Raw genomic sequence first — 25,208 nt, 5'->3', positions numbered from 1 at the left:
AGATGAGACAAGATGAAGTTCAGCTCTTTTTCTCATAAATCTCTAGGAAGGTAAGGAGAGCAGTGTTGAATTAAGAAAATTCGGTATTGCCTTTTCACATTTCCCAATTACATTTTGAAACCTGCAGAGACTTCCTGAAAAGAAATTCAGCACAAGGAAGGGAATGGATTTGAAAAGAAAAATGTAATTCCAGGAAAAATGGTCTGGTTTTGGAAATTGAGGTTGCTGACCCCTGTGAAAGCGCTAGTTTCATAGCAGAGGTAGAAAGGGGAGGAAGGGCTTAGCTTCTTCAGGGTGAAGAATCTGAAGTCATTCCTGTAATGCCTCTCTCTTCCATTCAGTGCATAAAGGGAAGGTAGGGACTGCGATCTCATTCTGGCACAAGCTGTCCTCTGTGAGTATACTTTCCTCCCTCTCCTGGCCATCCCAGGATCACAGAAGCAGAAAAGGGACCTAAGAGTGCATCTTCTCTTCATGTTCTCCCGTGGCTCTGTGTTTTGAATTTCTCACTGAAAGGAGAATTATACTCTGCCTGCCTTTCCAGCTGCTGCCTGTCCTCTGCTTACCAAAACTTGAAGCATTAACACTCCCCCTGCAGGTACTTGATATAAAAGTGTATCGGGAGGCCAGCAGTGTAAGTGTGAGAAAAGGAAAGTCCACTAACAGCTCCTAAAGTTGCCTTTGCAAATCTCTGGAGCGAGTTTAATAAGACTCACTGAAAGACTCCCTGAGAATCCCCCGCTTTTACATACATATAATCATTTTAGCACCAGGCGTATCACCTTTTCTTATACACATGATTTCCAAGTGTGTTCAGAGTTTGACTGTTACCTATATGCAAGATGTATGACTAGCGTAATGACATGTCAAGATGAGTGATACCAGAGGAACAGAGAGGTGAAGCGTGTGGCCTGAAGAGCCAGAGGAGGGGACTGACGTAGCAGAGCCTGACACTGCTGGTATCGCTTGTGTCCGCGTGTGGCTGGGGAGAGCATGGCAGGCTCCCTGTAATGGCAGGTGCCCCACAGTGTCCGTAGGATCCCCGGGAATTTATAGACACAGAGCAGTAAGTAAGCCCCGCGTAAAGCAAAAGCATTTTTCATCCGCCGGCGAAGATGTCTGCAGCATGCGCATCACAAACCAGGGGCGAGTCAAGTCTTTGCCTGACACCTTTTCCTCCACTCTTCTTGGTCTTTTTCAGTTGGAGGAGGACAGGCCTTCTCAGCACTCCCTCCCGAGGTACAGCCCCCTGAGAAGACTGGCGTCCTCCGTTTTCTCCTCCTCAACCCTGGAGACAGAACACTACCCTCACGTTGGTGGCACTTTCATACAGCGCAGCCGTTCAGCGGAGAGCAGCCCCGTGCGCATGCCCCACCGCAGGCACATGCCCCTCACGGCAGGAAACCACAGACTCATGCCTTCCGTCCTCCGCATTTCCAGGTCCCAGCTCCAGCAGGTGTGGGCCCGCTTCACACACAAAACATAGCCTGTTCAGGGAAGCAGCAGCCTCCATAATGCAATAATAGATCCCACCTGCCCACAATGTGTCACCACTTAATGCAATATTGAATCCCAGACAACACTGGCCTAAGGTACTGTAACTTCCAAAGCCCCTGCAACCAGACCCCACAGAGACTGAAAACATCTGCCTTTCTAAACCTCCCAGCAACCTGGGTGAGGGGCAGCAGCATGGCCGAAGATGAGAACGCAGATGGTGAACGTGTGATGTGTGAAAGAGGTGGATGCCAGGGCTCATCTCAGAGACTCGCTCGCACGTCCTGCAGCCTCGGGGTAGGAAGTGCAGGGCTGCCTCACTGAACATGTGCGATCAAGCCACAAATATTGTCAAATTATGACTGGAGTGGAGAGACCGTGAAGGTATCAGCAAGCGCTACCTTCCCTGGGCAAATCGGTTCAAGTGTCTTTGTTGGTATCTTACACTGAGCCAAATCTGTAGGCGGTTTTACTCCATCTAGATATAGGCAGACTCCCACTGGAAGCTCACCTGAGGCAGGACCTCAGGATTTGTCCATCTTGTGGAGTTACGTTCATGTATCTCTTTGTTGCTTTGGCTTTGGAAATCCCCTTGCTTTTGTTGTGGTTTGGTTTCCATACAGTGACCACATATTTCTGTCTCTCTGGCTTTGCCTCTGTTATGTGACAGTGGACCTGTTTGTCTGCTCTCCACTCCTAAGCTGCTCCAGATCTACCTGCCTTCCCCCAGAGGTGCTGACTGTCAAGAGCTGGATGGCAGGGCTTTTCTTACTGATCCAGCTGTATATCGTGCTGTTTCCAAATTCCAGAAAATTTAGGCACCTGCAGCTTTTCAGTGGCAGAGCAGCCCTGCTTCTTGGCCTTGCTTGGAAATGCCTGTGGTAACAGATCTCACTTGAGAAATAAACTGGCCTCAGCACTTGGTATACAGAGCCCTGGAGCCCTTGTCTAAAACTGACTTGAATCTCAGAGGAAAAGGGAGATCAAAGTTAATTTAAATTGTCATAAGTATCCTTATTTCCTGGGTTTGAGGGATACATTGCCCTTCTCAATATAGCGGCAGTGTAAAACACCAGGCTGTATGAAGACTTTCTGTAAAGTGAATGTAGTATGTGTCTTCTATTGAAATGGGCCTTTGGTTTGGTCTTCTGAGAGAAGAGGCAGTATGGATGTTAAGGTTAAAGAAGAAGGGGTCATTGCTAATGCTCAAGGGCTTTAGGAAAGTGCGAGTCCAAAGTAAAATACTCTGCAGAAAGTATATAAGCATAGGATGCAGACAAGAAAACATGTAATAGAAAGCTGTGAAAACAGATGTGAAAACAGCGTGGGATAAGTATGAGTGTTGGAAGAAAGTTGTGACGTGGAGATATTACTGCATAGGTAGGGTGTATCCAGTGGAGTTACAATGAATGCTTCCTTCCAAATACTGATCTCTGTAGGTATCTCTGGCCTGCCTAAGGCTCCCTTAATATCAGATTCACCCTTCTATAAGCGACCCCAGACAGCGCAACCCCGGACGGGGTGGGTGGTGTTTTCTGAAGCTTATAGGACCTGGCCTGGTGGGTCTGCATGCTGCAGGACATGCTCAGGCAGGCTGGGCGTGCACTGCCTCCTGCCTGCCCACAGAGCATCCCTGTGGGTGCAGGGATGGAGATGGAGGGGGCAACACACCCTCCTTGAGAAGATTCAGCATAGGCATGACCAGTCTCTTCCCACAGTCATTCTTGAATCACTGACATCAATTTCTTTTGATTTGCCCCAAGAACATGAGTGAACAGGACACTTTACTGCCCAGCCAAAATTTTTATCTGCAATTTGTTGATCAGTTTTGTTTTTAAAAAAGGCAGTGGTCATTTCCAAAAATGCTTCGACTGCATTAACTAGTTGCCTAATCCTATTTGGCAGTTCTTCTCTTGTCAAGCACAGAAACCAGAAAGAGCAAGGCTTTGGTTTTCTCAAAGTGACATGAGAAGGGATGATTTCCTTAAGTAGACTCTGCTCTGATGTTATTTTTTCCATGTTTAGTAGAGACTTTAATAGAACAGCAGATTCCAGAGAAAATGGAATTTGTGAAAGAAGTAGATTTAAAGTCAGTAGCTTTTAATATTTTTTAGTTCGTAGTCTCCAAAACACTGATGTTCACTTTTCAAGATCAATTTTAGGAACGAAAATTTCTATTGTTCTATTTTTTAAAAAATAATTTTTAGTTTTGCCAGGGAAAAAAGGGAACAAATGTGATAACTGGGTATTTATAAACTCTAACCTGCCCGTTGTCAGGCAAAAACAATGACTAGCCAATACGTAGCTCCATCCATGAAATGTAACAGGCAGTAATCTATCTAACGCTACTCATCATGGTTATACATAGAACTGTTCTTTCCAAGTAAACTCGATACTGTTCTAAGTTCAAAAGTCTGATAAAGATGGTTGATTCATATAGACTTCAGCAAGACTTTCTTCTAGTTAAAATTATTAATAAATTGAAAAACAGCTAACCAAACAAAATATGTTTATATGTTGGTATCTCTTACAAGTGGGGACGTTTCTCATTACGACTCCTGATCTCCTGCCCTTAGTTCAGCACTGTTCCATCCCTTTAGTGCCTGTCAAGAAGAAAAAATAAACCATAGAGGAGAAAGTTTGCAGTGACAGGCAGATGGGTGGCTTGATAGAATAACACTGGCAGGCCAGCTCTACAGAAGGATCTGGATCGCTTGATAAGTTGCTTGCATTCAAACTAATTATTCTATTCAGCCAGGGACAAGGTCATGTTTGGAGTATGAAGAATATAGGTCACAGGCACAGAGTGGAAGAAACTGCGCACTGGGAGGTGCTTTCTCCCAAACAGAGGTGGGAGTTAGGGGAAATAATTAGCTGCACGTAAGTTCTCATTATGCTGCCATAGCAAAAAAAAAAAAAAAATAAAAAATTCTTCTTTGATGTATCAGCAGGAATATGAAGATGTAAGCAGAGGGGAGATCTTTTGTACTGGTGAGATCACTACCGGACATCATATCCAAGTCTTGTATGGAAATATTTTTAAAAGATTTTCAAAACCTAAAAAAGGAGAAGCAACACAAGAATTGTTTGATTCTGTAAAACCTGCCTTGTAGAATGAGCTTGAAGAAATTCAGTCTGTCATTAAAAGACAAAACTAAAAAGTGACATGGTTTGCTGTTAGGAGTGTGTGCCTGAAGACACTAAGATGGGTTTTTAATCTGCCAGGCAAAGACATGGGTCTAGGTGCTGGAAGATAAAGTAACACAGGTCAAACTAGAACCAAGGTGCTCATTTTAACGACATAGGTGGGTGGTAAACCACTGAAATATATTATTAAAAGACACTGAATTCTTCGCTGTTCAGATTCTGTAAGGTGGAATATTGATTTCTAAACCAATGCTATTAAACCATCAAATTTGGGCTCTATACCAGAACAATTGGACATGTTGCTGTTGCCTGGGTTTTATGGGAAGTTTTATTTCATTATCAATGTGGCTTTTAAAATCTAATTCTGAACAAATTAATTGGTGCTAATGGCTGGAATCCTGATGTTACCGTAGTGTGCAAAGAGTATTAAAAATAGTCAATTTGCAGATTTTTTTTAACATCTTCATCTAATGCTGTAATTACTGTGGAATCCACATATTGTTGAGGAACAGTTGGCAAATTAAAGAAATGTGAAAATAGCTTTCTTTTTATATCGATGGAAATGTAATAAATTAATATTAAAACTAGTTACAATGCAATTCTAAAAAAACTTCTGTAGATTACATTTATATTGCATTTATTTATTGTTTCATTTATAATGACTGCAATTATAAATGTAAATATGTCCAAAATCAGTTCTCAAAAAAAAAAAAAAAAAAAAACCAACAAAAAAAAACCTAGAAAGCTCAAAGGAAGTGGCAAGCAGCCATTTCCCATTGAAAGCTGCGCTTTCATGGTCAAATTAGGGGAACAGAAGTACCGATTCTCTACGTGGTACCCACCTACCCCCACCCCATCCCATCCAGCCCTTTCAGCCCTTTCACCTGTGCCAGTATCCATGTGGCTGCATGGACCTGCACAGGGAGAAGGAAATTTTTCAGCTTCGGTTCATTTGCTGCTTTGGTTCACTGTCCGTTTGCACAACTGACAGCACTGGCAAGCCACCATCAGCCGGGAAAAAACCAACTGATGGAGGGCCGTCGACACAAAAAGTGATCATGGGGCTATGGGTTGAAGTTAGTTGCCCTAGTTATTTTTCCTTTTATGTTTTATAAGTTCCTTAAATTCTTCAGCTGGGGTAAGTCAGTGTAAATCAACATTAGTGAAATAAAATTCCCTTTCAGCTTCAGACTCTTAGGCAAATTGTGCTTATCAGAAGGGTCCAAGAACAGGGTTTGTGTCCTGAAAGAGTTGTTCTTGGGTTTACTTCCCATTGTATATAGCACTTGTTCTCAGAATCCAAAATGAGGATCAAAATGAGCATTTGCCACTCCTTTACAATACAGAGATCATTAGCATCAGAAGGACAGGTAGCTGTTGCTAGGTTCTCATGTTCTACTTTAGTGAGCAAATGCACATCACTTGTATATACATACAAAAGCCATCTTTTTATATCTTGGTCTCTTGGCTCCTTTCACTTTCTTTCTATGCAGAATGGGAGATATTTCCAATTTATCACTCTCTCCCCAGCCTCCTTCCCACAGGAAGGAGCTAATGAGATGTGATTTCTGTGAAAATGTTACTGTAAATACTTGGGTTAAGCTAGCATGAATTGAGTAAATGTAGTTATGCCAGCACACATTCACTTTCAGTAGAGAAGGTTTTGGTGGGAGGGGGTTGCCTAAAGATAAGCTATTCTGACAAGGGCATCTGCGTTAGGAGTGTCCTGTTGATATACCCTGTTGACAAAGCCCCTGGTGTGAACTTGACTTTGTCCACCATTCCTAATACTTTTTTGCCAGTGTTAAGGGGCAGGTAAGTGGAAGAGTTATGTTGCATCACCTCTTTCACTGTTTAAAGTCTCTTTTGTTACAATGATGACAGAATGTAAGATACAAATGCCCTGTAAGACAGCCATATGGGTGATATAATCCCATCCCTATGCTACCTCTTCATGATATCTCTTGCTCTTCCACTCCTTCTCTTTGTTTGAACCTGGACATTGTTGTGGTCCAGGCTGCTGCAAGACTGTTGCTCTGAAAGAGACAAACTAGCCCAAAAGTTGCATTTGTTGGGCTAAGTGTCTTTGTTGTTCCTAGAGACTTCCAACCTGGATTGATGCTTTCCTTTCCACATCACAGGTGTTGACTCCAAGACCTTTCCTTCAGCTCATTTCCTGTAGTTCATGGGGTGATTCTTTAGGGGTCCCCAAGGACAGAGGTGGGTCAGCCCACCTCTCAAATCTTGTATCCAAATGACTTTTGAAGGGTGTATAGGAAGCTGCTCTAGCTGCCTGTCAGTTACTAGGTCCTCAGCTGAGGGTGAAAGTTTGAGCACACCTTCTCCCTTCCAGTGCTGGGAGGCAGCAGGCACCACCTGAGCTGTGGAGGGTGTTGGTGGTTGCCAGCTCCCCAGCTCAGGATGAAAAAGCTGTACTTGGACAGTTGGCCTCCAGACTGGATTCAGATAAGACTGCTGACTCCAGCACTGGCTGACGTTCTCCTCTGGGATCTCATCCATTTCTCCATGAGCAGAGATATTGCTGCTCAGCTGCCTCCCAGTTAGCCTATGTTTAAATCTGAATCTGGATGCAAGAACATCAGCAGTCGGCTGTAACCCTGAGCTCTTGGTAGGCTTCACATACAATGTGGTGAGGAGGCAGAACCCCCTCATCTTCACCTTGCTGCTTGAGAAGTTGTCTTATATCTGGTTGCCTCTTTGTTCCCCTTTGCCTATCCCAACTCTTTTAACTCCTCCCCAGTTGCCAGTGTATGTCCCACTCCACACATTGACCTGCCCCTTTACCTCCGTTTCCATTTGTGATATCTCATCCCGCCCATCTTTACTGCATCCCTGGGTCCCTACCTCCTGCCTTTCCCATTCCCAAGAATATGTGAGGCTTGCCCCCTGCACCAGGTCCGTATGCATTGTGTGTCTCATGTTGCACCATACCGTCCCTGCAGCACTTTGATCAGCCTCTTGCCATCCTTCCGTGTGATTTCCCTGGAGGAAATAGTGAAAAATGGCACATTTTGGCACTTGGAGCAGTCTAAGCTCTGCATGGAGTCTATGTGAGGAATAGTGATTATGTTGTTTAAAGGCAGTTTGATTTCAAAGATGATAATGAAAGATACCCTCCATTTTCAGGACAGTTTCATGAGTTTCAAATCCTGGAATCCTTAGGACTCCCCCAAATTACTGTGTACATGAGCAGCTAAATTTAGAGAGCTGGCAATGCCCTTTCCCTTAAGACACAGCTACCATCTGTGATTGCAAACCATGTAAATAGCTGGTTGAACACTACTTCTATTGTCGTGAGCTTGTCTCTATGTTCCATTTAAATTGGTGCCTGGTCTCTCTGAGTGAGAAAATGTCTCAACTCCAGTTGCAAATAGTAATAGCTCTTCCAACTGGATGTCTTCTGGGCTGGCGAAGGCAGCTGTTCCCATTCTCCAGCCTGGGAGTTGGCAGGGGTTGGGGGGGTCCAAATAAAAATAAAATAAATAGGGCATTCTAAACAGACAGGACAGGGCTGTGCAACAGAGCTGACACTTTGTTCATTAATTCTAACTTTTAACTCACTGGTGTTTCCTCTCGTTGCCTGTCTTCTCTGGAGTTATCACAGAGTGGTGGATTTTTTCCTGGAGGATTGGTGTTCCTCACTTTGACGCATATGATGCCAGTTCTTCCCTGATCTAGCCTGTGCCGCTGGCATTAGGCCATCCAAGTATCTTGTTGTTTTAAACAAGCTGCATGTTTCTTCTGCAATCCCATTTGGCAGCTAGCTCTACCCAGCTACTCCTGCAGCAGTCAAACCCGGGTGTTGTATTAGAAGGCAGCGTGCCTTTAAGAACCAGTCAACAATCTTTTTTTTCCTTTTTGAGGTGGGAAAAAAATCAAATTTTGATGTATTTTTTGCATACAGGACTTCTGGAAAGAGGCTTATTGTTTCAAACTGATCAGCGATAATAAAGAAAGGTGTCCTCAGCAGTTTCCCTAGCCCGCCTGTGAGGCAGAGAGGTTGAGTGACTCCTCAGCTGTTGGGCTGCCTTTCTTTTCCAAAGGTGACTAAAGCCGGTTAACATCCACCTACTTTGCTAACTCCTCCAGGCTGTGAGCACTTCAAGATGAGAAACAAAACATGTCCTTGGGATGATTGCTCAGCTCTGTGCTTCAAACATTTCTTCCAAAGGGTTCACTTTGGAGTGTTTAACTACCTCATTTGTCTTTTGTTTCAGTAAGGTCACCAGGCTTTGGTACCATCTTTATCATTGACTACACTGCCCCAAAGTGTACAGCCTCTTCTGAGAGACTTGATAATTTGTTTTGTAGTAGAAGCCTTCTGCAGTCAGATGGGAAACCAGGGCAAACACCTTGATTTAGCCTTTCCAGAGTTTATTCAGAAACGATACTAATAGTCACAGTACTCATACCTTCCTACGGCCTCTTAACCCAAAAATCCTCAAGTGCTTCATTTTTCTTTTGAGTCACTTCCCTGCTGTTAGACATGCGGTACTGCTGGAGGAAGTCAGCAGCAAGTAAAGCCTTTTCAGAACGTGTCAAGGATGAAGAGAGTTTGATTGCACAGAGAGAATTTCGGGAGGCAGAATATTATTTCATGGTCTGGAAATTGTCAGGACAGTGGGTGGGACCTATATACCAAATATAATGAGTATCGTTGAGGCATTTCTTTGACTGGAAATCGCCAGGAACTTCACTTGCTCTCTCATGTAAAAATGCACTATTTAAGTCTGGTGCTGTGTTCCTATGTAAATAAATTAAGGCCAGAAAATATAACCATTGCTAGTTTAGTCCTGCATTGTAAAATAGCTCAACAATAGGATGCACTGTGAGACTGGAGATCAGAAAGCATGGAAAGATGTGTTCAGTCCTTTTCCTGTTTTCTAGTGTCCTTCCTCTCACGCCTCCATCAATTCATCTTCCACAATGTGTATATGTGTCTTCAAGTGCCTGACAGTGGCACAGGATTATTCTTGAAAACATAAGGAAATTTTCTATTGCTCGTCTGGAGGGACTGGTGACAGATAGCAACTGTGTTTGTCCAGTGGGTCTTCCAGCTCTTCCTTAGGCTAGGTGGAGTCTCAGTTGGTATTCAGTCACATTCATATTACAGCCACATACTGCTGCGTCAAAGACTTAATTTATTTTCATTGGAAAATGCTGGGTTAGATGAATGACACATTTTATTAATGGTTGTCAGTGGAGATTTATTCATGCCACTCAGAATTTTACCTGGAACTGAGACCATTTTGCGACTTTCACATTGAATAAGAAAGGGCTCTTTTATCCCAACCTATTCAAAAAAGAAGCTTTTATTTTTATTTTTCCTTTTCTGTTTTGCTTTTGGTGACAAATGGGAAACAACTATTTGGAGATAGCTATCGTTTATTTGTCTAGTTCTGCTTGGCAGTAACAGATGGGCTTCAAGAGGCTAGCTGAAGCAAATGAAATAGTATTTCCTAGCAGGCGAGGTTTGAAGCCTTGAAAATCATGGAGAATTTGCAAACCCCTAAACTGTTGTTAGTGTTTATAGTCAATAAATTGCCCCAGATATTTCTCAGCTGGAGAACATGGGGTGCTTTTCTTCTTGACCTGCTTCCCCTGTAGTTGCCAGCCCTCCCCAGGGTGACTGGAGGAGATTACAGCTTCTGGAGAGGCTGACCAAAGTAAGCCAGATGTGCTTCCTGATCTCACTCTTGCCCCCAGGGTGGTGTTGGGATGCTTTTTACTGGAGCTTCCTTTTCTGATTGTATGTATATTTCTACGTGTTCATGACCCACATGTGGAATGTGAATGGCCATGCATGGTCATGCCTTACAGAAGCGTTTCTGTGCCGGTAACAGGCCACTTTGCACACATCCAAGTGCTCAGAAGGCTGTTGCAAGGAACGAATCTCAATCAGTTACAGCAAGTCTCCTGGTGGTGTCTGGTTCAGATGGCACACCTGGCCTCATTTGCGTGTTGCAGATCTGATTTCGGCAACCTGGCCCAGCCCAGTTTTCTTAATTCAGTGTCTTGTAGCATACATAACCCTCCATTCGCCATCAGCTGGTGGCAGAGTATTCTAGCGATAGGAACGGTGCTGCCACTTGGGACGTAATTTATTAGTATGCAAACACTTATTTTTGGTAATGTTAAAACATTTAATAAAACATGTAAAGGCTGATCAGTGCGGTACTACCTTCCTTTTTGTTGCATTTTTATACCATGTGTTTTGTGTTTGGGTCGCTGTAACACACAGACCTGCATTTGCAGTTCCGTGAGAAAGCGCAAAGATTAATTTCTGGGAAATGTTTCTAAGTATTGTTTGATGTATTGCAACTCCTTTGTATTACACCTGCCATTGAAAAAATGATGTTACAATGAATGTACATCTTAAACAAGCTGCTAACCATGTAACCTGGGGATTGGGAGCAATCCCCATTTTACATTCACTTGCATGTCTTTTAGTGTTTGAGAAGAAAATTGCTTAATGTTTGGAGGTTTTATTTTTTCATATGCAAAGTGTTTCAAGTCAGTTACCTCATCTAGTGCACTTGCCTCATAAGAATCCCCAGGGCTTCCTCCAACAACTCCAACAAGTTTCTCAGTTTAATTATGAGTGCAATTAGTTGATCTGGCAACGTGAAACATAGTAATGACAAATTTCCTCTGAACAAGTCAGATGAGGAGGATTTCCGTGGGACACTTGCCCCTTCTGCTTGGTCCTTCCTGAAAAAAAGCCAGATCTGGTTCTTCTTCAGCACTGCTGACTTCTGGTTATTTTTATGACTAAGGAAGATGTTTAGCTTTCAGAATCTCCTTCTTCTTCTTTCTTGCTGCTATTAAGTTGCCTTTACAATTAGGGACTAGAACAATTTTTGAATTATCATTTCCTTCCACTTTGCTCGCCATTTCCCGAGTCTCTTATGAGTGATAAAAATGAGGTGGTCCCCGTGTCTGCTCAGACAGGGAGTTCTGCGTTGACTCTTGCTGGAGACACTGGTGGGCGCAGAGGTGGGAAGCTAAGTGGCAGGCGTACCACCTTTACAGAGCTATTGCTTCCGTCCAAGACGCTAGGAAAACTGGCACAAACCTAACAACACATGAAAGCACAAATAGGGAGGAGCAGAGCACTTATCCAGCATAGTGGACTGTCCTATTCACCTCGGTTAAAAAAAAAAAAAAAAAAAAAAAAGAAAAGAAAAACGAAGAGAAAGAGGAAAGAGTGTGGAGCATTTGATGGTAAGATGCTGGAAAGAGGAACATCTCTCTGACATTTATGGTGCTGATCTTGGAACGCGGAGATCCTGCAAGCAAGCCTGGCAGCTCTAAGACCCCTGCTACTTTTACCTCATCTGATGCTGGTTTGAAGAAAGAGCTACTTCAGAAACTCAGATTCTAGGTTTTTTTTCCACTCACTGTTGTCAATCCTGCCAGATCTCCCAGTCCCAAACAAGCTTTAGTCTATGTTGGCAGAGGATAATGTCACTTCCAGGATATGCTAAGGTCCTGATAGTATCCAAATAAAAGCTGTTACAGGGAAGACTGGACTACGGCTCTTGCTGTCTGTGTGCCATCTGCATCTCTCAGGACTAAGGCCTCTTCCCATTCCCAATGGAGCAATTAACATCATGTTGGGAACTTGATTTCTGCTTCTCGGACTTTCCAGCTCCCATGAAGAATCTCAGGGACCAGCATATCCTTCCTTTGCATTACCTTGTGTCACCTGTTAGACTTCTGTTGCTGCTAAGCAGGAGAGAGTCCAAACCGTATTTAACCAACTGCTATTCAAGTAGGAGGTGAATGTGGGTTTCTGCAGTCATTTCTACTGAGAGGAGACAAAAGCTGTAGGTGACCTGTTGTACTTCCTGGTTTGCTCGATAAACTTCATCTTCTAGGACTTGAGTTTGCTTGAAGCAGTGGATGTCAGGAAAGTCCCCTTCAAGCAGATCTCCATCATTGGGAGGCACAGCAGAAGGGCTTCCTGGAATTGCCAGAAGTCCTTATCGATGGCTAGGGACAGAAGGTTTGAAGAAGCTGTGGAAGTTCGTCTCAGGGGGAGGGCAGCAGGGAGACAGAGGGGAAGCAGCCCGCTGTAGCTTTAAAGGCGGTACTGAGTAGGGATCCGTTTGGAAGGACGTAGTTGACTAAAGGGATCCAAAGCTTGTTTTCCTTGAGTCTTTTTATTCTTCCTGTATCTAATCCCTTTAGAGCCTAAGGTCAACCCCTTTTTGTACTGCAATAACACTGTAATATATGCTTGCACTAATTCTTCTGGCACACCGAGCATGCAAGACCAATTTAAAGCTTTTTTCAGAAGAAAACCACTGTATTATTGTGTATATAGAAATACTGAGAGAGAATTTGAATTCTGTCTCCTGTATAAAAGCATGCATTGATTACCTGTATGTAGACCATGCTGTAAATGCTGCAGAGTACTGTAAAATCCTACACTTGAAACCACAATGAACAGGCAATGTCATCAAAAACAAACAAAACAGAAGCTGTGCAATGGATTTTGTGCCTTTTTTAAATCCATGTATGTTAATCCAGACAATCGGGGAAAAAAAAAAGAAAAAAAAAAAGCTTGTATACTACCAAAACCTTATTAAAGAATCGAAGGCAGCACCTTGGTGATGGCTGGGTTTTTTGTTTGCTTTCTTGCTTTGTTTTTCTACTCCCTTTGCTTTTCAGCTCTAGGAAGGTGTCCTTTGCTCATCCTTGGGTACATGGGAGCATTGGGCAGGGAGATGAAGGAGTTCTGGTAGAACAGGGAGCATTTGATTATCATTTACTAACGACAGACAGATCTGGGAATAGAAACAAAGTTCCGTGTCTGTTGGAGATATGTTTCATGCACTTTGGGAAGGCCACGCTGTGAGTTTAATTTAGGTAAATTTAGGCTAGTAACAATTTCACTGACTTGAGTCCAGTCATATCACATCAGCGGGTTACAACTAGCCCCAACTTATCTAAGTTTTTAGAGCTCTGACTTGATGGTTACCAGCATCCAAACTGTCTAAACTTAAGCTAGTACAATTCAACATCTGGGAACACAGCAGAAACAGTTTATCACATTTCTCTTGGTTTCTCACACTGGGCATCTTCCCCTGGCTGGCAGCGCTGTGTGCATAGGGTGAGTAGATGGCTGTCTCCCATTAGACATTTGACATGGTCTTTAAGAACATCTGGTAAACTTCCAGCCCCTCCACTCCCCCAAACCCCAGGGAGATGGATGCAAAATTGTAGCTGTCCTGCAAGTAACATACTCCTGCCCGGGCTGCTCAGTGGATCCGACTGTGCTCCGCCTTTCATCGTGACTCCTATTTGAAAGCAGTCTCTGCTGTAGAGCGACGTGTGGTTCAACCCAAATTGCTATTGGTCTGTCTGGGATCAGGTTGGAAGTGGAAACACTCTGATAGACCCTGTCTGCTTTGGTGTGAAGTGCACAGTTACTAATTCAATGTTTTCCTGAAAGTTGCTGGAGAGCGAGGCTGCAGGCAGTGCCCTGGTACCTGTGGTACCTGCGGAAGGGGTGGTGGAAGCTTTCCCCCCTGCCCGAGAAGCACAGGACCCCAAGTCCTCAAAGGCAGAGAGCAATTTGTACCAGCAGGTGATGGTCTGGGAGGAAGAGCTAGGGTTAGGCTGTGGTCTCTGACTCACAGGGTTCTACAGTGTGTGAGTTCTTTTTTTCTCCTGGGAATTGTACGGAGGGTCAGCCTTTTGCTGAGCCTGCATCTAGCAGGGTCCAAAGCCTGTCTGCTCCATGCTGAACTCCTCAAAGTGTGTTTTGGTTTGCCTTTGTAAAGCTGTTGGTATGTGGCAACTGTGGTCTGACACAGGGTTTAGAGCATGGTCTGAAACAGAACGGTAGGTAGAAGAGATGTGGCATTTCCTGAGTTTATGAGTTAGGCGAATATTGTGATTTTTTTTTTCCTGTAACTGTTGTTGGGGTTTTTTTTTTACAAATTAATGCATTTAAACTGTTTATCTCCCAAGAGATGGGAGATAAAAAAAAACCAAACAAACAAACAAACAAATTGTACAGTCTAAGAGAAAATTGATTAGGCTCACACGGGGAACTGTTCCCTTTCCCCCACGTCAGTGCAGAGCTGCTCAAGAGAACAGCTTTTCTGGTGGACCCTGGGCCTGCTCTGTGCCCTGCCGCAGACTGCTCTGCTGTGGGGGCATAGGCACAGGCAAGCTGTAGGTCTTCTCTATGCCCTCATGAGTGGCGAGATCGCCAGAAAGCCATACAGGCAGAGCAGGTGCTGTCATCACTCTCCATTGCTGTAGGGATCTGAGCAGAGTGGGCACAACTTGGCATGGGGCAGGAAAGAGATGAGCACATTAACAAGCTGGATGCCAGTACTGCTCCTGAACCCACCAGCATGAGTCTGCTCCATGCTGCTGCCTGAGAAGAACCTCTCTGGCCACATTCCTGGTTACAAGGAGACCAGGGAACTTCTAATGCATGGTTATAAACTGGCTGTAGCAAAGTGGAGACTGCATCTTTGCTGATTTTTGCAGTGTTTGCAACATCACTGGGATGTAGGAACTTTACTGCTGCCCATATGCACCAGGTTAAGCAGTCCAAGTCTCACAAAGGTGGGTGGAAGTCAAGCAATCACTGTTGTGCTTAGGGTGCAATGTCCGTGCAGGGAAATATAAAACACACGGGGAAAATGAAATGACAGCCAGAAAGGCAGTCCGTTTGCTAAATACCAAATTTGAACAGCCAGAGGTGGAAGTACGTGGAGGTTAGAAAAGCACCTACAGCACAACTCAATGACAGCAAAGGAGAACCAGAGCAGAAGGAAGGAACAGTTGTTTTTATTACAGCAATGACACGCTGTCCAGCTCCATGTCATACCTTATTGCTTAGTGCAATCTCATCTCAGAAAAACTTCTGATGTCTTGCAAGGGAAAGAGCTGTTGAGAAAAGAGGGGTTGCTGGAGACAAGGCTGCTGGTGGGACTGCAGGGCACTGAAACTGTATCTCTGGCCTATATAGGATGTGCAGTGCAGGACTGGATTCTGTTCTCCTTGATCAAAAAGCAGATGAGATGACACAAGTGCCTAAGAGCTGAGAGGAGATTTGAAGGTTTACATATGCAGAGAGAAACCAGCAATCCTCCGACTGTACCATCAACAACAGCATCTAGAAAATGGGGTGAAGTAGAGCAGCAGGTGAACAGGTTGTTGGGGATGGGGTACTCTTTCCAGCGGGAGGCTCAGCACAAGGCAAGGTGTTGGTCAGGGCTTCATTATCAGGTCCCAGTCCCTCTTCCCAGTCCCTCTGGAGAAGCGCGTCTGTTTGATCAGGACTCCAGGGATAGCGCTGTGGGTGTATTTCTTGGGAAAACCAAATCCAGCCAACAGGCAGCATCCAATCTTTGGCTGCTGAATGGACTAATTTCCAAGAAATGCCTGAGGGAGGAAACCAAGTGGGTAATTTCCTTTGCAGAGGGTGGTAAGTCCCTCTTACCAGTCCAAGTTCCACATCTACCATCCTAATACAAAAAGTAGAGTGGGTCAGTGAAAGCCCAAATCAGGCTAATACAGGCCCACCTTCAGGACCAGGCTTCAGCTTTAATGAAAGAAGAGAAGCAGCTTTTGACTCCAGAGGCATTGCCAATCCCAGCCTGTGTTTTAATTATAAGATATAAAAATAAATATTAAATGGATAGCAACTTATCACCATGCATAACAGCTTGATGCTGCCCATCAATCTGTTTGAAATGTCCCTGTTATACATGAACATAAAGATCTTATGTTTTTCTTATGCATACCAATAGGGCAGTTGCTCTGCACAGAACAACATGCAAATTTTCAGCACGATTTGAAATGGTGTCGTTGGACTGAAAAGCTATTGAGGGCTTTTTGCCCCCCCCCCCAAGACAAAAAGAACTGTTCCCCTAGCCAGGTGAATGTGCTAGCTGTTGGCAGCTCTGTAGCCCACACAGTTAAATGGGTGCTTGTTTAGTCATGTAGCCTAAATATCCTCTGACGCTGTCAAATGCTGCTTGAAAATGCAGATATTTGGATTCCTTCTGTTCATGATTAGGACTTTTCAAGGGTAACATGATGCGTTATTGACTGGTTGACTTTATGGAGAGGCTTTTGTTTTCCAGCCCTCTTAATAGAAGGGTGACCTAATGTGTTTGGGTTTTTTTTTTTAAATCCATTTTGCAGAGTGGTGCTGCTGTGGTTTTTAATTTATAACCAATTGTTAATTAGGCCATACGTCGATGGGCATTTCCTATTTATTTTGCCCTTTTTTGCTTGTTTGGTCAAGTGCGTGCATGTGTGTGTGAGCTGCTGCTTTTTTGTTAGTGTTATTTGCAATCATTTCACAGCCTACTCCTGGCACCTTACAGGCTGTCTCGCCACCAGAGACTGCTGCTCAAGAAACACTGCCTCCACCAACTGTCCTGTCCTCCTGTTGCTTTTAATAGTTGGACACCCCAGAGTCTAACAATGATACTTTATATGTCAGCTTTCATGACTTACTTGCAGAAGCAGGAGTTGCTGAAGGAATGTGGGAGCAGAAGGGAGGGACAAATAGCCCAGCAGGGGAGCACAGGAGCGCTACAAGGCTTATTGCCCCCAAGACAACAGTGAAAAAAATCCTGAGGAATTGCTTGCAAACAGCTCTTTTAGGTCCAGGTTAAAGACTACTAACAAAGGAACTCCTTTGACACTTTTTTTTTTGCCTTCATTGATAAATATCTGTTTATCTCTTCTCTCTAAGGTTTGTACCAATCGAATGATCAAGTGATCGCTGCTCAGGCATGTATTTTGGAATCGTGATGGACTAGATGCTTTCCACTGATGCTTCCCACTGCTGTTCATCCTGATGTCTTCTGTGCCAATGCTATGTGTGAATACTGACCCTTTTCTTTTGTCGCATCTGTCTTCTTGCAGGCTTATATGCTGAAGTCATTTGAAATGAATGGTCTGCCCAAGGCGGTGCCTTTAAGTTTGCCTTATCAAGACTTCAGAAAAGATGTGTCAGATTACTGGGAAAAGCCTAAGGTATCCCAGCGTATAAAGAAAGTTGATTTCTCAAATGTTGTCTTGACTGCTCCTTGCAAACCTCTGGAACCTTATCTGGAAATGAATGGAAAAGAGGAGGAGGAAGAAGATGAGGAAGAAGATGAGGAGGAGGAAGACGAGGAGGAGGAGGAGGAGGTGGAGGAGGAAGGGGATGAGATTGACATGCACAGTGGTTCCAGCAGCGACCTGAGTCAAAAAAGCACAGAGCGCAGCCAGGAGTGCGCACCATCCACACTCCTGGCTGATGACCAGAAGGGATCCAAAGGTCGAGCGTCCACTGCTGATGGGGACCTGGAGCTGGAGGAAGGCTCAAAAACATTAGTGCTGTTTTCACCAGGTGATCTGAAAAAGTCTCCGGTGACCACAGACTTGGCTCCAGAAGTTGATCTGGGCACTCTTGCTGCACTGACACCTCAGAGTGAGCGGCCACAGCCTATGGGTAGCCAACTGGATGTATCCGAGCCAGGGACCCTGTCCTCAGTCCTTAAATCTGAACCAAAGCCTCCCGTGGCAGTGGCTACAGCTTCCTCCCCCTTTACCAAAGTTGAGCGCACATTTGTTCATATTGCTGAAAAGACCCACTTAAATGTGATGTCTTCCAGCGGCCAGCTGATGAGGCATGAGGAATACTGCCCTCCGGGTCAGTTTGAGGAGGTTATTATTGAAGAAGAGCTGGAGGACAACCTGGTGCTGGTAGAGAATGGAAGCATACATTCGGGACTGGAAGGGGCAGAGACGGAGAGCTGTGCACTTTCAGCTAATCACATTGAAACCACCTCAGAGGCAGTGGGGGAGCAGCTGGTGCTTCCCAATGGCATAGCAAAGCCTCCTGAGGACAAGCCAGAGCTCTCCGACAAAGTGGTGCTCTCACTGGATTTGGAAGAGCCTGGCAAGATGGTTACAAGGGAGCCTGACCTTGAGAAGTCAGCATCGGTGGCAGAACACCTTAAGCGAGCAGAGACCCTCCTCAACACACCGCAGCAGGGCCCCAGGAGACCTCTGGGCTCCAGGTATAGAAGTCGGATACCCATTTTGTTCTCTGAGGAGGACACTGGCTCAGACCTTTCAACTTCACTCTCGGCCAAAGAGAGGCTTTATAAGAGGACAAAGCAACCTGACTTGGCTCGCCTAGTGATGGAGAAGAGGCAAAACCGCCTCCTTCGGCTGGCCTCAGGGGCCTCCTCCTCAGCATCCTCCAGTGATGAGAGGCGACGGGCCTCAGAAACCCTGTCGGCCACTGGTTCTGAGGAGGACACTCACGACTCTGATGACTCCATCCCAAGGAAGGCAGGGAAGGAGAAGGCTGCCCTCCTGGGGAAAGAAGAGAGACCCATAAGCACAAAGAGCAGAATTCCTCGGCCCATCACGCCAGTGAAAACACCGCTAGAGATGGTGAAGTCTGAGAGCTCCACGGCCGTCGCGATGGCAGTGTTATGTAGCTCCCCACAGGATGCAGCTGTTGCCCATAGGTAAGACCAAAACGGTGAGCAATGCAAAATGTTGGACTTGTTAAGGAGGCGCAGCCAGGGCTTCGCTCCACTCCCACTGCTTTACCTTTCACTTGGCTTGAATGTGTGGTCCATTACTGTTTCCTACAGCCATTTCAGCCCACTGGTGTGTGAAATTCCCACCTCACTGTCTTCTTTGGGTCAGTCTGGCCAAAGGGCCAAGCCCTTCTTCACTTGCCCTGGCTTGGAGGCCTTCTTCCCTTCCACGAGCTCTTTCATTTGGTCTGATGCTGCTAATAGCAGATCATTCTGGTGTTGAGCTCTCAGTTTTGCAGCATACTCGGCACAGCCATGACTCTGCAGGGAGACCTGGCCTGGCTGTTGCGATTAGAGCTGCAAAGGCTGTGAGGTTGCCAGTTGTGATTGCCTCAGAAGATAGCCAGCATATGAAGAGCTGGAGAGAGGGAGGTGCACATGCATGGGCTTTGGCAGTCACCTGGAACAGTATGGGCCACCTCCACATGGTCTGAATTCCCTATACATCCCTGTGCGTTGGGTTTTATTGGAGGTACCTGGCTCTCTATCAAACAAGCACAGAGATGTAAGTAGAGGTGGACCTTCTGAATTCACCAGTGTTTGGCTTTTCTGCCGGGCCTTGGGGCTGGAGGTCCAGCCAAGGAGCAGAGCTGCTGCTGTGGCTCTGCCACAGGTCCAGCAAATTCTGCCCTTTCGGAGATGTGGGGTGAAAGGAGGGGATCCCTGTGGGTTGGTTTATCTTCCAGCACAGTTACCATCAGAGGCCAACTGGTGCAATCCAGCTCATGCCCATGTTCCCAGATTGTATCTCTTGCCTTGAAAGAGGTTCTGCATCCATGCTGCATGTTAAGAAGGGTCCCAGATTTGTGCTATTGGCCAAACCATGCCTGTGTGGTGTCCCAGAGGGTGCTGGAGGATCAGGGCAAAGACTTACTAGTTAACAGCATCGAGAGTTACAAGACGGTGTTCAAACCAGTGCCCCATCTTGTTCACAGCATAGCTCCTGTCATCCTGGTGCTGGAGACTCCTTGTAATTGCCCAGCAACATTCGTGCCAAACCTGCCAGAAGTGAAGAGCCCCTTGCAGAAATTCCCCTTCATCCTCTTTCTTCTCATCCCCTGCAGGCTTCAGGCACAGAGACCAGGTGGAAGTGTCCCAAACGAGTGCCGGACAACACAGATACAAAGTCGGCTTCCTCCTTCACCAAGCTCCGCTTCTCTTCCTCCACGGAGCAGCTCACAGAGATCCAGCTGTGCATCCCCTCGGAGCCCTGTCCTTCCTTCAAGAAACCCCAGTGCTTCCCCCAGAAGCCAGCTGCCACCTCGGAGGGAAAGTCCTTCTCCCTGCCGACAGCATAAGCCAGGGACTGCTCTTCAGCGAGTTCCTTCTTCCCCCCGACCTCAGCCCCCAGCTCAGGCCCTGGGGCCAACAGGAGATTCCCTGCCCTCTCCTGGTGTGGCCAAAAAACGACAAAGAGGAAAAACCCAGACTCAGAGTCCAGCAACCAAAGGAAAGCAGGTATCCCTGGAAAGTAAGGCAGCTGCCAGATAATGATCTTCTTCTGCCAGCCCAACAGACTGGGTAACTTCTGCATATAGTATACACTTGAGATGCTGCAGCACAGCCTTCCATGCTGGACCCACAAGTGTATAGCAGTAGCTGTACTTCAATGCTTCACTCACTCTCACCCCACACCGTCGCGATCAGCTCCCTCGGGCCTGAGACCCTCTGAGCCACGGAGCCTTCTTCAAGGGAGACATCCAGCCCGCAGCTCACGCTTGCTAACGCACAGCACCAAGCAGCGACCCAGGCAGCCTGCCTAGTGCCTGACCCTCCTCCCTCCCCGGGCATTCCCCTCTCTCTGTTAGCAATACCAGTCGCCAACGCTGATCCTGGCTTTGGAAAGAGGAGCAGAGGTGACGAGAGCAAGGCCTGCTGGAGAGGAAGGCTCCTGTCCTGCAGGCAGCTCCCTCCTCTCTCCTTGCTGGGAAGAAGCCAGCCTTGGCCACCACCATCTACCTGAGTGTTGGTTCACCTCCTGCCACCTGTGTTAGCAAGGGGTTGTCACCAGCGTAGCCAAGAGGGATGGATGCGTCCTTGTGTGCTGAGATAAGAGCAGGGGCAGGGTGGAAGGGGCTCTTCTCTCCTTTGCAGAGATGCCTCTGCAGGTGGGAATGGGAGAAAGGCAGGTCTCGCTGGATGCTCCTACCTGCTCCAGTATGTCCCACAGAGGAGGCCGTCTGGCATTGCTGCTCAGCGACACTGCTGCTGTTTCAGCAGTGGTGGGTATTTAGGTGGAAGTAGGGGTGTATTGGTAGCTTGCTGGGAAATCAAGAGCGCTTGCTAATTGATGTAGAAGGGAGCATACTGCAGCCGCTTCTGTCTCTAATACCGAACTGTGATCTGTGGAGACCATATCTCCCAACATGAGTGGTTCCTCTCGACCTGAGTGGGGTTGGTGCCACAGAGCAGTAGTCCACCAAACACAGCTCCACCCTGAAGATGCGAATAGTCACTGGATGCCTTTAGCTTGGGTGCCCCTTGCACCTAAATTCCTTGTGCTTTATTTTCACGCTCTTGGTGTTTGTGAATTTTGGCACTGTGGTTGAAAGTTCCCCTGACACGGCAGGGTGGGAAATTATTATCCTGTAGTATACTCAAAAGCTGCTGCTTTGCGAGGAGAGCTTTGCTGGCACACCGTGGGTACCTTGTGCGTTTCTATCCAAGAGCACAGCAAGTTGAGTTGCGGAGGTTGAGTTTATGCCTTTCTCTTTCTCGGTGATCAGCTCTTCCACACGTTGTGTGAGAACTAACAAGGTGAACATAAAAGTAATATTATCAGAGCAGAAGCTTAGCGCTCAGCTAGTACTAAATCAACCAACTTTTTAGCCCCCAGACTAATTAGGGAGGTTTGAAAATGAAAGCCGGGAGGACTGATACCTGTCTGAGCTTGGTGAGATCTTGAAGTAGTCACAAAATTTTCCCCACACCTCACAGGGGGAAACACTCCAGACCCAAATACTTTGGGCTTCACACCGTTGTCATGCCTAAAAGAGGTTTTGCACGAGGCAGAACAAAAATGCAGCTGCTCTGTACACCCATTCCCATAGCTGCAACTGGCTGCAAATATTTACTATTTGCAGACAACGAAGCTTGATAGAGGAATCTGGACAGTAATAACCTTGATTCATTTGAACATAGATACAAACAGTCACACTGATGGTCACCAAGTCTGAGGAATCCTGAAGTTGTTCACATCTACAGGAACTGTTCTGGAAAGGAGCATGAGAGCTGTGACGGGGTAGCAGGGAGAACAGGGTACTCCTTAGACATCTGAACAGGGAAATGTCTAGAAGGAGGTGACAGGAATTACCTCTTTATATGACAGTCTCAGTGTTGCCAATGCTAAGAATTTATTTCATCTATCTCAAAGTGTTTGCTGGTTTTCATTGATGTTCACCTTGGTAAAGTAAGAAGCACAGCTTCTAGTCTAAAAACATGCCCTCATCTTTGCAGAGAAGCATTGGGAACTCCAAGGTCAGGTTGTGGTTTGATGGACTGAGCTGGTCTTGCCACCAACAGCAGTGGTCCCTCCGAGTTCCAGCTGCTTCGTTGCACTGTCCTACCCCCTTACACTGGGGCAGCTTTTTGGTGAAGTGGCTGGAAATGCTGATCCAACATGACACCAAGTGCTCTGGTTTGCTGGTTTGGTTTTCATCTGGTTCAGTTCATCAGTCTGGTTCAGCATCTGGTCACACAAAAGAAGTAGGGGAAGGAGAGGACAGAGAGTGTGACCAGTTCTTCTGGTGGCATTGTAATTTCATGTGAGTTTGAAGCGTGGGTCAAACTACAACGTAAATATGCCCTGCATGTTTAGAACTTAGAAAACAGAATAAACGCAAACACAGATTCTTTCCAGAAATATAAACCATAATGGCACTCCTATTAATTTGTTGGGGGTCTGTTAATTTTAGAGTGCTCAGATGGTAAGACTTTGTCATGAAGCCTTTACCAGATGCTCCATCCAGGTCTTAGATACACATGCCAAAAATTACATTAAAAGAACTTAGAAAGAGGGCTACAGGGCTATTAACAGGGTTAGCAAACCTGCCTTATCATGGGAGGCCAATAAAGCACAATCAACATACTTATTGAAGAGAAAGTTAAAAGGATATTTTTCTATGCTCCAGCTATACCCATGTCAGGAAGGAAGCTCCAGGGCAGAGATCTTCCATCTGGCACATGAAAGCAGGGAAGATGGAGTAGCCAGGAATGGCAGATGAAGAAATCAGGCAGGCTTTTAGTTGTGAAGCGACTGTCCAGTGAAATCTTTTACAGGATTGTGGGGACTTTTTCTTATTAAAAAGTTTCCTGAGAAACCTACTGTCTTCTAAGAGGTCTTCCTATCATGACCCAACCATAGGTAGCAGGCTGGTGACACCAAGGTATCATCTCTCTTTGTGGTGCAGTAGATTCCTGGTCCAGCCGGACACATGCCAAAGCTGTCACATGTTGGACCAGACAGGTCCTGCCACTTTCAGAAAGCCAGTGAAAGACTTCCAGCACAAAAAATGACAGCCATTCCCTGTGTTGTTTGACAGGGCCAGGCTGAGGGTTGCAGCTGGGTCCACAGAGATCTGGGACTGGCATGAGTCATCTCTCCTTGTGGTTGTGCTACCAGCCTCGCTGCCCCAGCACAGCCCTGCTTCCTGGCTCTCCCTGGCATGGGGGGGAGCAGGAGAGCACATGAACACCATGGTGCAGACCTGGTCATTTTGGATGAGAGAGGGCTGTGCTGTCAGGTGTGATGGCACTGAGAGATGGCTGACTGCAGCAATGGTTTCTCCCCAGAGAGCCTGTGCAGGAGCTGCTGGGCACTGTCACTGAAAGGTGATCATTCCTGCGAGGCCTGACTGTCCTCATCTATCCCACAGGTTTGGGTCTCCAGACCTGCTCCTCTTCCTAGTGGCAAGAGATGCTGTCATCCTGGCTGGATGTCACATTTATTCCTTTGCTGACGTTATTTTTACAGGAGCTTCAGTGCTGGGCTTTTCCAGTTAAGTGGATATCAAGAATTTGCTAACAAGAAGTGGTCCACAGAGCTGTGTTTTGCTGGCAGAGCCGGTCACAGGGCACTGCCTGGCCCAGGCATGCTCGTAAGCCCCCTGTTAGCAGCCTGCGTGCCTCAGGACATGATGGCTTGATCCCTCTTTCAGGTGTCAGCAGAGGGACTTGAGAAAGCCCCTGCTATGCGGGTGCTGCTCTGGATCTCCTCTCTGGCTCTGATTTTCAAGCTTCTGCCCTTCAATTGCTCAGTGGTGAGTGTGACCCCAGGGTAATCCCATCACCAGGGTGCTGAGCACACCCTGATTGCAGAAGTTCCCGTTCCTCTTGTGTGTCTGTCTGGAGGGATTTTCTGGCAGGCAGTGATGCTCTCTGTTAGTGTCACTGTGAAAACAGCTCTGCAAAAGTGTCAACAACTCCTCTGGGTCCTCTCATCCTCTCTTCTTCCTCCACGCCTCAGGGAGGCTGGAAGGGCCACCTGTGTAGTTGGAGCAAACACAGAAGATCATGTCTGGGGGCAGGAGGGGATGAGGTCTATGATGTTAGGGAGAAGTTAGGTGGTTGGGGGATGCGAGACGATCCAGTCTGGCATCGCAGGACATGGTGGGCTGTCACATCCCAGAAAGGCAGAAGAGGCAAGACCCTGCTCTTCTCTGCAATGAAACATGGTGCGCAAGCTCTGTCAAGCCTCGAGGATACACAGGGCTGCTCAAACACTGCTGTTGGTGTGCAGCTGAGTCCTTGCTTCACTGCAAAGAAGAGAAGATCAAAGAGAAGATTGAGCTAACTAGAGCAGAGGAAATGGCCAGGAAGAATAAAGAAAACTGTTTGGGGTCAGGGGAGAAGCAGACTTCTCAGCACTTTTCTATGTTTGCAGGAATTTCTGGGAATAGCCTGACACTGCGTGGGTTCCCCACCAGTATGTTTGCTGCAGGCTCTGTCCTGGCCAGCTGCAGA

General features: G+C 46.2%; 1 protein-coding gene across 1 annotated transcript in view; it reads left to right on the top strand.

Moving 5' to 3' along the window:
• Window positions 1–20,738, top strand: part of TTBK1 (tau tubulin kinase 1) — a gene marked incomplete at both ends in the record, with an annotated part of 94,227 nt that extends 73,489 nt beyond the window's left edge. Inside the window, 2 exons of the mRNA XM_082480464.1 lie at window positions 17,572–19,172; window positions 20,312–20,738. Of these exons, the coding sequence (XP_082336590.1) occupies window positions 17,572–19,172; window positions 20,312–20,738 (2,028 nt within the window). The remainder of the gene's footprint in view (window positions 1–17,571; window positions 19,173–20,311) is intronic.
• Between the last annotated feature and the right edge of the window lie 4,470 nt (window positions 20,739–25,208).

This window comes from Vanellus vanellus, assembly GCF_965231255.1.
Source record: "Vanellus vanellus genome assembly, chromosome: 3".
Lineage (NCBI taxonomy): Eukaryota > Metazoa > Chordata > Aves > Charadriiformes > Charadriidae > Vanellus > Vanellus vanellus.
The sequence above is the reverse complement of the archived record's forward strand: the minus strand, read 5'-3'. Positions and strand labels throughout refer to the sequence as shown.